This window comes from Lacerta agilis, chromosome 2 (assembly GCF_009819535.1).
Source record: "Lacerta agilis isolate rLacAgi1 chromosome 2, rLacAgi1.pri, whole genome shotgun sequence".
In the NCBI taxonomy this organism is placed as follows: Eukaryota; Metazoa; Chordata; class Lepidosauria; order Squamata; family Lacertidae; genus Lacerta; species Lacerta agilis.
In genome coordinates, this window is record NC_046313.1 from 111,762,974 (window position 1) to 111,778,377 (window position 15,404).

The window sequence follows — 15,404 nt, forward strand, 5'->3', positions numbered from 1 at the left end:
TTTAAGCGAGACATAGAACTGTAGACTTGGGAGGGCACCCCTGGTGGTCATCTAGTCCAACCCCCTGCAATGCAGGAATTTCATCCATAACAGAGCGGCTGTTTCGGTGGCTTGTCCACCTCTTCCTCCTCCAGCTCCTTTGTGGTCTCGATTTCCCTAAGGGTAGGGGGGTTAGGCGGAGGCCAACTCCGAGGAGACTTTGCGTGGAGCAAGACGCCGCTGAGCACGGGCGCCCGCTGCCCTGCGCCACGAGGGCCGAGGAAGGAAGCGGAGGTAGATCCTGGGGAGAGAGAAAAGGATCGGGCACCGGGCAGGTGGGGTAGATCGCAGAGCGGAGGGTTGTTTTTAAGGTAGCGGGAGATCCCTTTTCTGTAAACCCGATCATCCCCGAAAGTGTCCGCCCCACCCATGCAAGGCTGATTTGCAGCTCACTCGCGAGCGAGACGTGGGTGGGAATCGGACAGCGCTCTGCACATGAGCCGGGAACAGCTCTCCTTTATCGACTGGCAATTTGCAGGGCTGGGCGATGCTGAGGTCCGCAGGTTCTAGCCTGAGACTAAACAATTGACTGCTGCACATTTGCAAAGCTAAGCAGGGTCTCTTATATGGTTTCAAATTGGGAGGGGGGCGGTGTTTTGAGATTCCTGCACTGCAGGGGGTTGGTTTGGATGATCCTTGCGACCCCTTCCAACTCTATGATTCTGTCATTCTATGAAACAACAGCGAAGCAAGCTAAAGTTGAGCACATCTAGTTGGATTTATTTGATGTTTTGGTGAGCCCAGGTGGCAGGCGTTGTTCTACTCTCAATTTCCTAATCCTGCATGCCTTTCAGGAAGGTGCGGTTGGTGCCCCAAAACTGGATCTAGGCATCCGGGGAGTTTTCCTTTTATTCTTAAACCAAATTGCTAAACAAACCAACACAGAGTGACTTTCCCATGCCAGGACAAATGTGGCAACCATGATTCACTTTGCAAAGAAATGGATTTGGAGAAGGCTCCCCCAACTTGATACACTCTAAATGTTTTGGACTACAACTCCCATCAGTCCCAGATGGCACTACAACTCCCATCGACCCCCCACGCCAACCAGGGCTGATGGGACCTTTACGGCAAAACTTCCAGAGTTGGGAGAAGGTAGAGTTTGCAGCTCTAAATTTTTTAAAAAACAGAAACTGCTCATTGTTTCTATATGTTGGGGGAAAGCTTCACCTGAAGCATTTCTGCCTTTTTATGAAGCTGTCAAAAGCACAGGAGCGCTGCGAGGAGGCAGCCTCTGAGAGAATGGAAGGCTTATTGTAGGTTTACAGGATTGGGGAATGAGCAGATGGACATTCATTACATTGCAGGGGGTTGGGCTAAATGACCCTTCGGGTCCCTTGTAATGTTTTGATTCTGAGTCTAAGGCATTTTATTAAAACATGCTTAATAGCTCTGATGAAAAGAAATGGGGGTTATGGAGGGTTACTTAGAGGCTTTGCAAATGCAGGAGGAGAGCCAAAAACCTGTAGGGGCATTTGAAATATTAAAATGACACGGCATAAATACTATAAATCGCCATTCAGGTGACACCATTGTTGTCTTTGTCAGAGTTGAATAAATTGTGACCCAGGTGTGGCTCAGGGGATGTTTGGAGAAAGTAACAAGGGCATGGGTTCCTAAGATACCTGTGTGAACCAGAAAAAACAGAGGCGTGCCTCTTCCCCCATCCTAGTTCACTTCTGCAGCTTGCCTCGTTCTGTTGTCCCCGTTCCCATTTTATGGCAATATTTTAGGCTGCCTCTTCCACCTTCCTCATTCCCTTTTGTAGCAACGCTTACCTCTCCTGCTGTATCCCTTCAGCAGCGCTCAACCGTGGGGAGGAGCCCATTTTCACCACTGCGTTCGGAAGGATGGCATCCCTGGCGCTTTCTCTGGGCCGGCCTCTCTTCCTGCTGGTGTGGCAAAAGTTGCTCTGGTTCCAGCTCAGGTGGGAAAGGGGCAACTGTCTCTGGGGCGACAACCTACCAATTTCACTTCGCTTCAGTTTGAGGGGTGACCTTAGCCCCATCTGCTGCTCCTGACAAGCTCCTTTGTAAGAAAATATGAAATAACGTAAAACCTTTTTGCGGGGGGGGGGGGATCAATGGGGGGGTTGACAAGAAATTTTCCGCACCAGGTACCACCTGACCTTCCCATGCCTTGGGGGGGGGGGTGACAAAAAATTTTTTGCCCCTGGGTACCAATTTACCTTGCTACGCCCCTGCATCCCAGGTTCAGTCTCTGGCTTCTCCAGCTAGGCTATCTTGAAACCCAGTTAGCATTGATCAAGGGTAGCTATTGTGGTGGCCTCTGGATTTGTTTATGGACTCCAACTCCCATCAGCCCCAGCCAGCACGGCCAATGCACAGGGATGATGGGATTTGTGGTGCAGCAAAACGTCAACTAGGTCCAACTCTGTACTATGCAATTTCCTTGCCTGGGACCCTGGAGACCCTCTGGTTGGTCAGTCTATAAACTACTGAACTGGGCGAATCAACAATCTGGGATGAAGCCACATCTGAAGCTCTTGTGCCTCCTTTCCAGGTTTTGGTGACCTTTCAGGACGTAGCGATCCACTTCAGTGAGGAAGAATGGGCCCTTTTGGATCCGGACCAAAGAGCTCTCTATATAGATGTCATGGTAGAGAACAACATCAACTGGGCCTCTCTGGGTATGCATCCCTTCTTTGTTGCAGAGAGGGCTTGGGAAGGCTCTAGGAAAGCATATAATAGACTTACTTTTCCCATCTCTCAGTTTGAATAAGGAAAGGGTCGTTGCTCAGTGGCTAGAGCACTTGCCTTGCATACATTGTCACTATTACAAGGCTATAGGCTCTATATTTATCACTCCAATCATGCAGCAAACCCCAAGCGGAAGTGGTGATTATTACTTGAAATACTTAATACAGGACAGGGAAGAAGAAGAAGAGTTTGGATTTGATATCCCGCTTTATCACTATCCGAAGGAGTCTCAAAGCGGCTCACATTCTCCTTTCCCTTCCTCCCCCACAACAAACACTCTGTGAGGTGAGTGGGGCTGAGAGACTTCAGAGAAGTGTGACTAGCTCAAGGTCACCCAGCAGCTGCAGGTGGAGGAGCGGGGAATCGAACCCAGTTCACCAGATTACGAGTCCACCGCTCTTAACCACTACACCACACTGGGAACTAGAGGTTACATTAAAAGTGCCTAAATTCTGTGCTGCTGCTATAAAATCAAGGAGACAAGCATTGAATGAATCTAACCGCCAATGTCTTAATACGTTTTAAATTAGCAACTAAGGCTTTAAGTTATATATTTTAGCAGTTTGAATTATTTATCGTGTATTATCTCATGGAGCCTAATTTTAATCTATTTATGTTTGTATGTCCTCTGTTGTTGTACAGTCGTAGCTTGGAAGTCGACTGTATATATTGTACTCTGATCAGGAACCGAAATAAATCGATTCATGCATGCATGCATACAGAAGGCCCCAGGATCAATCCCCATTTAGGGTTTGGAAAGGCTCCCTGTCAAAGTGGCTAATACCCCATTAGGGGTGGCTAATACCCCAGAGGACAGGATCACACTTCAAAATGACCTTAACAGATTAGAGAACTGGGCCAAAGCAAACAAGATGAATTTTAACAGGGAGAAATGTAAAGTACTACACTTGGGCAAAAAAAAATATATGAAAGGAACAGATACAGGATGGGTGACACCTGACTTGAGAGCAGTACATGTGAAAAGGATCTAGGAGTCTTGGTAGACCATAGACTTGACATGAGTCAACAGTGTGATGCAGCAGCTAAAAAAGCCAATGCAATTCTGGGCTGCATCAATAGGAGTATAGCATCTAGATCAAGGGAAGTAATAGTACCACTGTATTTCGCTCTGGTCAGACCTCACCTGGAATACTGTGTCCATTTCTGGGCACCACAGTTCAAGAAGGATACTGACAAGCTGGAATGTGTCCAGAGGAGGGCAACCAAAATGGTCAAAGGCCTGGAAACGATGCCTGCTTAGGGAGCTGGGTATGTTTAGCCTGGAGAAGAGAAGGTTAAGGGGTGATATGATAGCCATGTTCAAATATATAAAAGGATGTCATATAGAGGAGGGAGAAAGGTTGTTTTCTGCTGCTCCAGAGAAGTGGACACGGGGCAAGGGATTCAAACTACAAGAAAGAAGATTCCCCCTAAACATTAGGAAGAATTTCCTGACAGTGAGAGCTGTTTGACAGTGGAATTTGCTGCCAAGGAGTGTGGTGGAGTCTCCTTCTTTGGAGGTCTTTAAGCAGGAATGCTTTGATGGTGTTTCCTGCTTGGCAGGGGGTTGGACTGGATGGCCCTTGTGGTCTCTTCCAACTCTAGGATTCTATGAAAGTTCACATCCTCACCATACATTTAAAGCATTCTTATGCCCCTTTAGCAGGCGTGGCTTCCCCCAAAGAATTCTGGGAGCTGCCTTTCTTCATTTATTTATTTTGTATACCACCTTTCATACGAAGGTCTCGGGGAGCTTTACAGCACGAAAATACAAAATAAAAACACGAAATGCATAATAAAAACGAAGAATGAAACCCGAAATAAAACCAATATCCCTCCTTCCCACAAAACACCTTTTAAAGGACACAGAATCCTTTTAAAGGACACAGAATCCACAGGCCTGGTTGAAGAGGAACGTTTTTGCCTGGCGCCGAAAGTTGTATAATGAAGGCGCCAGGTGAATGTCCCTGGGGAGAGCTTTTCACAAACACGGAGCCACTGCAGAAAAGGCCCCGTTCTCGTGCTGCCACCCTCTGGACCTCTCATGGAGGAGGCACACGAAGCAGGGCCCCGAAACATGATCTCGGGGTCTGGTTAGGACCCAGGTTGGTATGGAGATATGTGTCAGAACGAGTAACTTCTTTCCTAATTCCACTTGTAGTGGATTTCTCACAGCCCCTCCTCCTCCTCTCGGCTATTATCTGCCTCTGAGCCCCGTAGAGCTATTAGCTAGGCGGGGGAAGGTCTGTGGGAACCCAAAAAAGCATAACCAAACACGTACAGGTACGCTGCCACCACTCCCTTGCTGTGAAGCCGATAGAGGTGTCAGGGAGTCACACCTCCACCTTAATTACACAGGCTTCACACCTTGGCCCACTTTACGGTGTAGCCAAAGGATACTCAAGAACCTGGTAGGGTCCGAATGGTCAGACGCTGGACTCAGCTTCACTATTAACCAAAGGCAAAACAAGGCAACAGAACTAAAGTTCAAAAGTTTATTTAAAAGCAAAGAAGTTAAAACAAGGTTACACGTTTCTTAGAAAAGAGTACAAACAGAAAATAAGAACGTTGTAAAATATAACTAACTAAACATACTCACACAAGGCTTGGTTAAAGTAACAGACAGTTGTTCTCGGCTATCCAGCACGAACACAGAGTGAGTTTTCCCGGGGCAGCTAACCGCTTGCCCCCAGCTGAGAGTTACAGCCTCCTGGTCAAAACCAGCCACCGGTCTCTGACAATTAGCATCTCTAAACGCGGGACTAATATACATAATAATCCCCCGTGGTATCCCGATAATTATCCAACCCGATTTAAGCTTGAATATACATCCTCCAATCCCTAAGGACCTCAGGCATAATTCACAAGTGTCAGGTAGTTAACGCAGCTGTATGCATGTTATTTAACAGCGGCTCCGGGTGTCTGTATACTCCCCAATTTTCCCAGCCTCGCTGCTTTTCTCTAATGGTCACTGTTTGATCTTTAACTCTCCCTCCCAGCTGGGCAAGGACACCAATTAGCGTAAATCTTGGTTTGGCTAGATAGCCCCTTAAGAAGGGTAAGAGGGGAAAGTTTATCTTTAAAGGGAGCGCCAGGCACGGCAAGCAGGCTCACATTCTCAAGATGCCGCTTTTATTATACTTAGCAACCTCTAATTCACCTAGGAGAGGCCCACTCGCACTACACCCTCCCGTCTAAGATGAAATTTGGGGTGAAGTCCCGAAATTTCAGCACTATTTACACAATGAGGTAGATCTGGCCAAGCTGTGAGTGACAAGCACCCTTAAGTTTAGCAGCATCACTCTCCAGCTTGATACATACGAGAAAGAGCATCAGCAACAATATTTTTCTTCCCAGGAAGATGGGTCACAGTAAATTGGTAGTCTTGCAGTGTCAGACTCCATCTCAACAGTTTTTGATTTGTATTTTTCACCCTCTCTAACCAACACAGAGGTGAATGATCAGTTTGGACCTCAAAGACATTTCCCCACAAATATGGGCGCAATTTTGTCAAAGCCCACACCAAAGCAAGGCATTCCTTCTCAATAACTGCCAGATTGCGTTCTCGAGGAAGTAGCTTTTTGCTCAAATAAACCACTGGGCGCCACTCCCCCGCTTCATCCTGCTGAATTAAAACAGCCCCCAATCCTGTCTGACTGGCATCAGTCTGAACCACGAAGGGGCGACTTTGGTCTGGAGCAAGCATCACACGAGAGCTCACTAGGGCTCGCTTTAGCAACTGGAAAGCCTGTTGACACTTATCAGTCCAATTCACCTTAAGGGGTAAGGACTTTTTACACAAATCAGTCAGAGGACTGGCCAGTGTGGAAAAATGGACAATAAACCTTTTATAGTAATTAACCACACCAATGAAACTCTGCACGTCCTTCTTGGTCTGAGGGCGAGGCCACTCTTGCACACTCTGGATCTTAGCTTCTAAAGCCTTGATGTTTCCAGAGCCAGCTTTGAAACCCAAGTATACAACCTCCCCCTGAGCAAACTGGCACTTAGCAAGCTTGACCGTCAGGTTGGCTTCCGTTAGTCTGGACAAGACTTTCTGTACATGCTCCAAGTGCTCCTGCCAGGAATTGGAATAAATGGCAAGATCATCCAAATAAGCACAACAGTACTCACTCATATCATGAATTAATGAGTTAATTAACCTTTGGAAACAGGCAGGTGCGTTTCGAAGTCCAAACGGGAGAACTTTGAATTGAAACAGCCCCACATGAGTGGTAAAAGCTGACTTTTCAGCCGCTTCAGGGGTCAGGGGGATCTGCCAGTATCCTTTGGTCAAATCCAACACAGAAATGAACTTGGCCCCTCCCAGTTTCTCAATTAAGGTATCAACCCTGGGCAGGGGAAAAACATCTGGGGTAATCACCAAGTTTAACCTCCTATAATCTGCACAAAAGCGAATTCCGCCCCCGGCCTTGGGCACCAGAACTATAGGAGACGACCACGGACTCTTACTAGGCTCTATGACGTCTAAGTCCAACATTTCTTTCAATTCCGCCTCCACACTGCGGGCATGCGCCTCACTGACCCTATAGGGACGAGAGGCAATAGGAGCGGCATCCCCTGTATTAAAGTGGTGCTGCGCCAAATGGGTTCGACCAGGCTTGGTGCTGAAAGTATTTTCAAAGGGCTTGAGGGCCTCATACAGCTCCTCAGCTTGCCGTTCTGACAGTCCCGGCAACCGTAAAACATCTGAAATAGCACCAGCCTGCTTGTATTCTTCCAAAAGATCCAGAGGTGCAGAAGGGGTATCCCCTAAACCTCCTGAAATGGCTAGGATAGGGACCCCGGGCTCAAAGTACCGTTTTAAGGAATTAGCATGGTACTCCTTTGGGCGCTCGTGCAACTCAGAACAATCCACCAAATAGCGCACAGTACTTAGCTTAGCTGTAACCACCCCTGGTCCACTCCATTTAACATCCAGTTTATGTGGGCGACCGGGTTTCAGGATCAGGACTTTGTCTCCCACCTCAAAATCCTTTTGTACTGCTTTCACATCATAATCCCTTTTCTGGGTCACACGTGCCCCTTCTAAATTCTCTTTGGCAAGTTCCCAGATCTCAGACAGAGTTTTTCTCAAGTTTACAAAATATTCTGACACAGAGGGTAACTTAATGCCTTCTTCTCCTTCGGTCCCCTCCCACTCGCTCCTGAGCATGGACAGAGGAGAATTCAAAAGTCTCCCAAAAACCACTTGGTTTGGGGCAAACCCCAGGCTTCTCTGGTAAGAGTCATTATATGCAGCTACTACAAAGGGCAAGTTCTGATCCCAATGGGGACCATGAGCCAAGGCATATTTCCGTAACATCTGGCCCAGGGTTCGTTGTACCCGTTCCACCGCCCCGTTTCCTTGGTGTTGAAAAGCCACTGCAGGGTGATGGGAAATCTTAGCAACCTGCAAAACCTTTTGGGTCAGTCCTGCCATAAAATTCGTACCCAGGTCTGAAACAATGACTCTAGGCATACCCAGAGTGCAAAAAGCCTGCATCAAAGCTTTCACTAAACTTTGGGCGGAGGTATTAGGTAGAGGCACCGCCCACAAATAACGAGAAGCATAATCCAAAACAGAACAGATGTACATCTTCCCGCCTTTAGCTTTCGGCAAAGGCCCCAATAAATCAATTCCCCACTTTTCAAACACATGGGCCTCCAAAGGGACACTCTGCAAGGAGTTAGGTCTAGCATCTCGAGCATTCCCCACCCTTTGACACACATCACAAGACCTTACATAATTTTTTACACTTTTATGAACATCAGGCCAATAGAAATAACGAGAGACACGTTCAAGAGTCCCCTTTACCCCAAAATGTCCAGCTAAAGCATCAGAATGAGCTAGAGTTAAGACTTTCTCACGCCTGGACATAGGGACTACTAATTGCAAAACACAGTCCTGGTCTGCACTCCTCTTCGGCCAGAACTGTCGATATAACAGATCTTTCTGATACGAAAACCCCACACGTTTCTCCCCTCGAGAGGGTTTCTTTGCTGCCTCCCGACAATCTTGCAAGGAAGGATCAGATTGCTGCTCAGCTGCAAACACTTGTAGATTTTCCAGCACGGCAGGAGTCCCAAACTCAGTCACTGCGGCCTGGCTGGGTGGAAAGGGCGGCCCCCCTTCCTCCTGAGGATTCTCAGCCAGCTGCTGACAAGAATGGCTCTGTTCCTCTTCCTCTGGCACTTCAGCTGCTTGTGTCTCTGTCTCTGGAACACACTCAAAGAGGGTTTGTAGAGACACTTCGTAACCCAAAACATCCTCCCCCAAAACCACTGTCTTACCCTCATCAGGATCATGAAGGATTTCGAAGTGATCTCCCTCAGACCCTTGAAAAGACACCGGCACACTCACAGTAGGGTGAGAAATGGCTTCCACCCCACATGGGAAAACTTCCAAAGGCTTTGGTTGAGTCTGCTGAGGCAGAACCAAGTTCTTTGCCACGCTGGTGATATCAGCTCCAGAGTCACGAAATGAGTTAACTGTAATGCGATTAATTCTAATGGGTGCAGAATACTCCATATTCGCCCAATCTATGTGTGGTGCCACAGCCACATTTGTCCCAGTCCCAACAGGTCCCACACTAGGAGCAGAGGCAACAGACATAATACTTCTAGGAGCCACAGCAGGCGGCTTCAAACCCTGCTCCCTCCCGTCCAGGTCGGTGGTCTCCCTTGCCATCTGGGCTTGGATTTCTGCATCCCAGTCTTCCTCAGGGAGTTGGATCACACGGACCGCCGGAGTGGACGAAGCTACGGGGCCCCGCTTTTCTTTCAGAAGCGGACAAAATGCTTTGACATGGCCCTCGCGCCGGCAATAAAAGCAGAGTCCTGAGGCAGGGGTAATTTTGGCCTTGTCGCCTCCCCCCGACACAGAGTCCTTAGGCACCACTCCAGGTTTTTTCTCCCACTCTCTGGGTTGAAAAGCAGCCTTCCCCGCCGACCCTAAATTAGCAGATCGGCCTCCGGCCGGCTGGCTTTTATTGCCCAAATTAGTCCTGTTCAAGCGGAACGATTCTGCATACTTCGCAGCCTGCTCATAAGTAGTTGGATTTTGGTCTGCCACTAAGCTAGCCAGTTCTGCAGGCAGATAGCGCATAAATTGTTCCAAAATCATAGTTTGTCTTAACTTCGCAAAGGTATCCACTTCTGCGGCTGACAACCAAAAATCAAACTGCTGCGCAACTTTTGCTGCAACAAGAGGAAAGTTCTCTGTGGACGCTGACTTGTCCACCTTTCGAAAGGCGCGTCTATAGCACTCCGGCTGGCGGCCATAACGTTGAAGCACAAGCTCTTTATAAAGACGATAATTTAAGAATTGTTGCGCTGGCATCTGGCCCAACAAATCAGCCAGCTCTGCTGTGACTAAAGATCGCAAAACAGTCATATACAGACGCTCAGGCACACCCACTTCTTTGCAAGTCAGTTCGAACAGTGTTAAAAAACTTAACACATCATTGGGTGGCTTGTAAGTAGGAAAGAGCTTCAAATTAATGTCTTGCAACGCCACCTCGCCTGGTGATCGTCTTGGGGCAACCCGGGGACGCTCTCCCTGGCTGTATTCTCGAGGAGGGGGGTAATACGCCCTACGTCCCTCCGGACGCTCTGCCTGTTCTTCCCAGTAGTCCTGCCGGTTCCTTGGGCGTGGCAGATAGACTTCCCCCTGCTCAGTCCATTGAGGCAGCCCCCTGGGTCCCCTCTGTCCATCCGGCGAATATGCTCTCCCAGGGCTACCCTCTCGATAAACAGGGTGCCCCATCTCCTCTTCCCGCTGGGCAGTGGCTCTGCGAGCCCCTCTATAGTCCCCCACATCCGTGGTCTGCCCTCTAAACTGTGGTCTCAAACCCTGATAGTCACTCACGTCTTTGGCACGGCCCCTGGGCTGATGTCCCGGCTCGCGGTAGTCATCCACATCCCTGGCACGGCCCTCCTTGAAGCATCTCGGCAGCTCCTGCTGAATCCGCTCCCCCACGCTAGCTGGTCCGGCTGCAGCAGGGTGACGCTGACGCGCTCTCTGGACGTCCATAAGGCTGCCTGAACCCCAGCCTCGACCTGGCACACACACCGTCTGCTTGGGGCGTACTGTCGGCTCGGAAGTTGTGGAATATCTTCCCTCTAAGTGCACCTTGGCTGCACGAACCTCTTCCTCCCAACAAGTTTGGAATTGCTGCTGCACCTCTTCCCCGGCTTCTGCTAGAGGCCCTCTGGAACGGTGAGCTTCCTCCCCCTCCGGGTCATCATCTGAGAACAACGAAGCCTCCGCTCCCTTTGAAGTTGGTCTCCTTGGCGACTCTGTCCCATAAGGCGGGGGACTGAGACTTTCTCTCGACCCCCATCGGTCCAGAGTCTGCAAAGTCTCGGTCGGGTCTGACACTCCTGCCATCCCTAACTTACTAATCCAATTAGAAAACGTTTGTACTCTTCACAAGAAATACGTGCCTACACAATTAGTGTTTCTTAGTTTGCCTTTGATCAGCGAAGTCGAGATCCCACCGCTTGCCAACATGTAGTGGATTTCTCACAGCCCCTCCTCCTCCTCTCGGCTATTATCTGCCTCTGAGCCCCGTAGAGCTATTAGCTAGGCGGGGGAAGGTCTGTGGGAACCCAAAAAAGCATAACCAAACACGTACAGGTACGCTGCCACCACTCCCTTGCTGTGAAGCCGATAGAGGTGTCAGGGAGTCACACCTCCACCTTAATTACACAGGCTTCACACCTTGGCCCACTTTACGGTGTAGCCAAAGGATACTCAAGAACCTGGTAGGGTCCGAATGGTCAGACGCTGGACTCAGCTTCACTATTAACCAAAGGCAAAACAAGGCAACAGAACTAAAGTTCAAAAGTTTATTTAAAAGCAAAGAAGTTAAAACAAGGTTACACGTTTCTTAGAAAAGAGTACAAACAGAAAATAAGAACGTTGTAAAATATAACTAACTAAACATACTCACACAAGGCTTGGTTAAAGTAACAGACAGTTGTTCTCGGCTATCCAGCACGAACACAGAGTGAGTTTTCCCGGGGCAGCTAACCGCTTGCCCCCAGCTGAGAGTTACAGCCTCCTGGTCAAAACCAGCCACCGGTCTCTGACAATTAGCATCTCTAAACGCGGGACTAATATACATAATAATCCCCCGTGGTATCCCGATAATTATCCAACCCGATTTAAGCTTGAATATACATCCTCCAATCCCTAAGGACCTCAGGCATAATTCACAAGTGTCAGGTAGTTAACGCAGCTGTATGCATGTTATTTAACAGCGGCTCCGGGTGTCTGTATACTCCCCAATTTTCCCAGCCTCGCTGCTTTTCTCTAATGGTCACTGTTTGATCTTTAACTCTCCCTCCCAGCTGGGCAAGGACACCAATTAGCGTAAATCTTGGTTTGGCTAGATAGCCCCTTAAGAAGGGTAAGAGGGGAAAGTTTATCTTTAAAGGGAGCGCCAGGCACGGCAAGCAGGCTCACATTCTCAAGATGCCGCTTTTATTATACTTAGCAACCTCTAATTCACCTAGGAGAGGCCCACTCGCACTACACCACTTGTATTTTTTGTCTTCCCTTCTGAAGGAGGATATTTATTTCCCAAGATGGCCCTCATTTCCAGGCCTAAAGGCAACAATAATATCTATGTACAGGACTCCAAGGACATGGAGAGCATTTCAGGTAAAGGCTTGAATCTTCCTAGTTCAGCCAGAACACCATATTTCCTGAACACTTTTCCTGACAAAATAGATGTAAAGCTAGAAGACATGTATCTCAGGGTTAGTGGGTTGGTTCGTTTTTTAAAAATATGTATATCAGCCTTTCCAACCTGGTGCCGTCTAAATGTTTTGGAGTACAGTTCCCATCAGCCTTAGCCATATAGTTTATCGCTGGTCTGGTGACCGTGGTTTTTATTCTTTATGCTCTGATCTTTTGCACAATTAATGGTTTTTGAAATCAGCGGCCTTTTCTTGAAGTATTGTTTATTTCTGCTCCTTAGAGAGACCAGTATTCTTGTGTATCTGAGCTAAACTCTAACATCAGGCATCACATTTAAACTGAGTTTCCTGCCTTTTCTGTTCTTTGGAGCTGTGTTGACCTGGTTGGTCTCCCCCCTCCGCTGACAGAAGTGAGTCTCAGGATTCAAAATTAGAGCACAAGTCATTTTCTTTAGATCCTTGAGACTTCGGAGTTGTATCAGAAGCTGCAAACTTTTATTCCCTGTGCCGTTGTGAGGGGGAAAGTGTTAATTGAGTACATTTGGTGCTGGAATATAAGGAAAGAAAGGAGTAGAGAGCCATCTTGGCTGGATGACGTCACTGCCCACAGCCCTGGCCATACTGTTGACGTACCCTGTTTCTCCTAAAATAAGACATAGCCATAAAATAAGCCATAGCAGGATTTCTATGCATTTGCGAAATATAAGCCGTTCCCCAAAAATAAGCCATACCCCGAAAATAAGCCATAGTGACGTGGTACCTCCCATTAAAACAGCCTGGAGAGGCGTGGCTATGCAGCGTACCGATGCGACACGGTTAAAATAAGACATCCCCTGAAAATAAGCCATACTGTGTTTTGTTGAGCGAAAAAATATATAAGACGGTGTCTTATTTTAGGAGAAACACGGTACTTATGGCATTTGGAGATAAACTGCCTTTGAATAGGGAAGCTCCATTTAGTTGCCATGGCTTATAAACCTATCTGCTCCCCTGAAATAGTCTAACCATTCCCATTTTCAAGTGAGTGCCCATTAAAAAAAATTCAGGGGAAACAAGCAGGGCTAAGTCCATACGTAGCCCCAAACTCTGCTTTCCGGGTCATATGGCCAGCATGACTAAGCCGCTTCTGGCGAACCAGAGCAACACACAGAAATACCGTTTACCTTCCCGCTGGAGCGTACCTATTTATCTACTTCCACTTTGACGTGCTTTCGAACTGCTAGGTTGGCAGGAGCAGGGACCGAGCAATGGGAGTTCACCCCGTTGCGGGGATTCGAACCGCCAACCTTCTGATCGGCAAGCCCTAGTTCTCAGTGGTTTAACCCACAGCGCCACCCGCGTCCCAATTGGTCATCCTTACCAAGAGCTTTTTGAAGAAGAGCTATTTAAGGGAGCAGGATACTTTTTTGGGGGTGGGGAATGTTTCTGAGGCAGATTGCTTTCCCCCTGAGACATGTAAGGTGCAATCTGCTCTTCTCCCTTCTGCAGAGGAAGCTTGGAGCCGGGATTGTCTCTCCCCAACTTCTTTGTGCGATAAAAGAATGTTTGGTGAGGCTGAAGATCTACTCCTGCCTTCTGAGCACCCGGGAACACAAGAGAAATCTTTGGGAAGAGTAGAGCAGAAAGATGAGGCCTCTGGAGGCCTCCTCATTGGGGAAAGAGAAGAGGTGTGGACCAATTCCGGGAGGACCTACCGCTGGAAGTCGTTCCTCGTCCCACGGGAAACGAAACCTCCCAGGGAGAAGCTACACAGGTGCCCGGTTTGCTGGAAGTGTTACAGCACGAGGCCCATCCTGGCACGGCACCAGAGGACCCACACGGGCGAGAGGCCGTACCAGTGCTCTGAGTGCGAGAGGCGCTTCAGCCAACGCGTCGACCTGAAGAACCACCAGAGGATCCACACGGGCGAGAAGCCGTACGTGTGCCCGGAGTGCGGGAAGAGCTTCAAGCACCACTCCAGCTTGACGGCCCACGAGAAGATCCACACGGGCAACAAGTCCTATGCCTGCCTGGAGTGCCGGAGCAGCTTCAGCAACAGGTCGAGTTTCTCCAAGCATCAGATGACCCACTTGGCGGAGAAGGCAGGGCCTCCTCCGGGAGTAGGGAAAGTTTCCGGGAGTGGCGGAACCTTACAGGACATCAGAGAATACATATGAGAGGGATGAGCTGGTCACCTCTGCCGTGAACTTAGGGCATTCCTGTCTTATGGGGGCAAGGGGAAGCTGTCGCCCTCAATGTATTATTGGACTCCAGCTCCCTTGACTATTGGCTGTGCCCCACTGTGTTCCAGAGCAGCATTGATCACTGCCCAAAGCAGTGCTTGCCTTGGGTGCTGAAAGTAAGCCCTTCCTGGGGGCAGGAATCTGGTTTCATTGTGAAGGTTTGACTGGGTGGCTTTATGGCGTTTCTGAACTTTTGCATTAAATACATGATGGTTTTGTACTGGGATTTGTTTACTGGTTGTTGTTCTTAAAACACCATGCACTAGCTTCCTTGGGAGTGCAGCTAGACCCTGGGAGGTGCTATGTGCGCACGCCCAGCAAGTTGGAGTTAACTCTTTATTAGCAAAAACATGATTAACAGTCGAAACAAAATAGAAAAATTCTTTCCAGTAGCACCTTAGAGACCAACTAAGTTTGTTCTTGGTATGAGCTTTCGTGTGCATGCACACTTCTTCAGATACACTGAAACAGAAGTCACCAGATCCTTAAATATAGTGAGGGAGTGGGGAAGGGTATTACTCAGAAGGGTGGTGGGAATGGGTGATCAGCAGATAGGTGTGGGAAACCTGTTGACGTTAGTCTTGCAGGAAAAGGCAAGGGGTGAGATGGCTAAAGATAGCTTTGTTATGTATATATTTAAGGATCTGGTCTCTAAGGTGCTACTGGAAAGAATTTTCTATTTTGTTTCGACTATGGCAGACCAACACGGCTACCC

The 15,404-nt window shown here is 48.4% G+C and overlaps 1 protein-coding gene across 1 annotated transcript; it reads left to right on the forward strand.

Annotated features, from left to right (window-relative positions):
* The first annotated feature begins 1,453 nt into the window (after positions 1-1,453).
* Positions 1,454-14,745, forward strand: LOC117042449 (zinc finger protein 558-like). Its single transcript, XM_033141995.1, has 5 exons — positions 1,454-1,504; positions 1,808-1,966; positions 2,563-2,689; positions 12,334-12,429; positions 13,956-14,745. The coding sequence occupies exons 1-5, from the start codon at positions 1,454-1,456 to the stop codon at positions 14,621-14,623; spliced, it is 1,101 nt and encodes a 366-aa protein (XP_032997886.1). The 3' UTR covers positions 14,624-14,745.
* The last annotated feature ends 659 nt before the right edge of the window (positions 14,746-15,404 follow it).

Excerpts from the sequence above, each read along its gene's own strand:
- LOC117042449 (XM_033141995.1), top strand. The coding sequence starts at position 1,454 with ATGGAGGGTTACTTAGAGGCTTTGCAAATGCAGGAGGAGAGCCAAAAA. Across the intron at positions 1,505-1,807 it reads AGGAGGAGAGCCAAAAACCT|CAACGCTTACCTCTCCTGCT; the intron begins GTAGGGGCATTT and ends TCCCTTTTGTAG. Across the intron at positions 1,967-2,562 it reads TTGCTCTGGTTCCAGCTCAG|GTTTTGGTGACCTTTCAGGA; the intron begins GTGGGAAAGGGG and ends CCTCCTTTCCAG.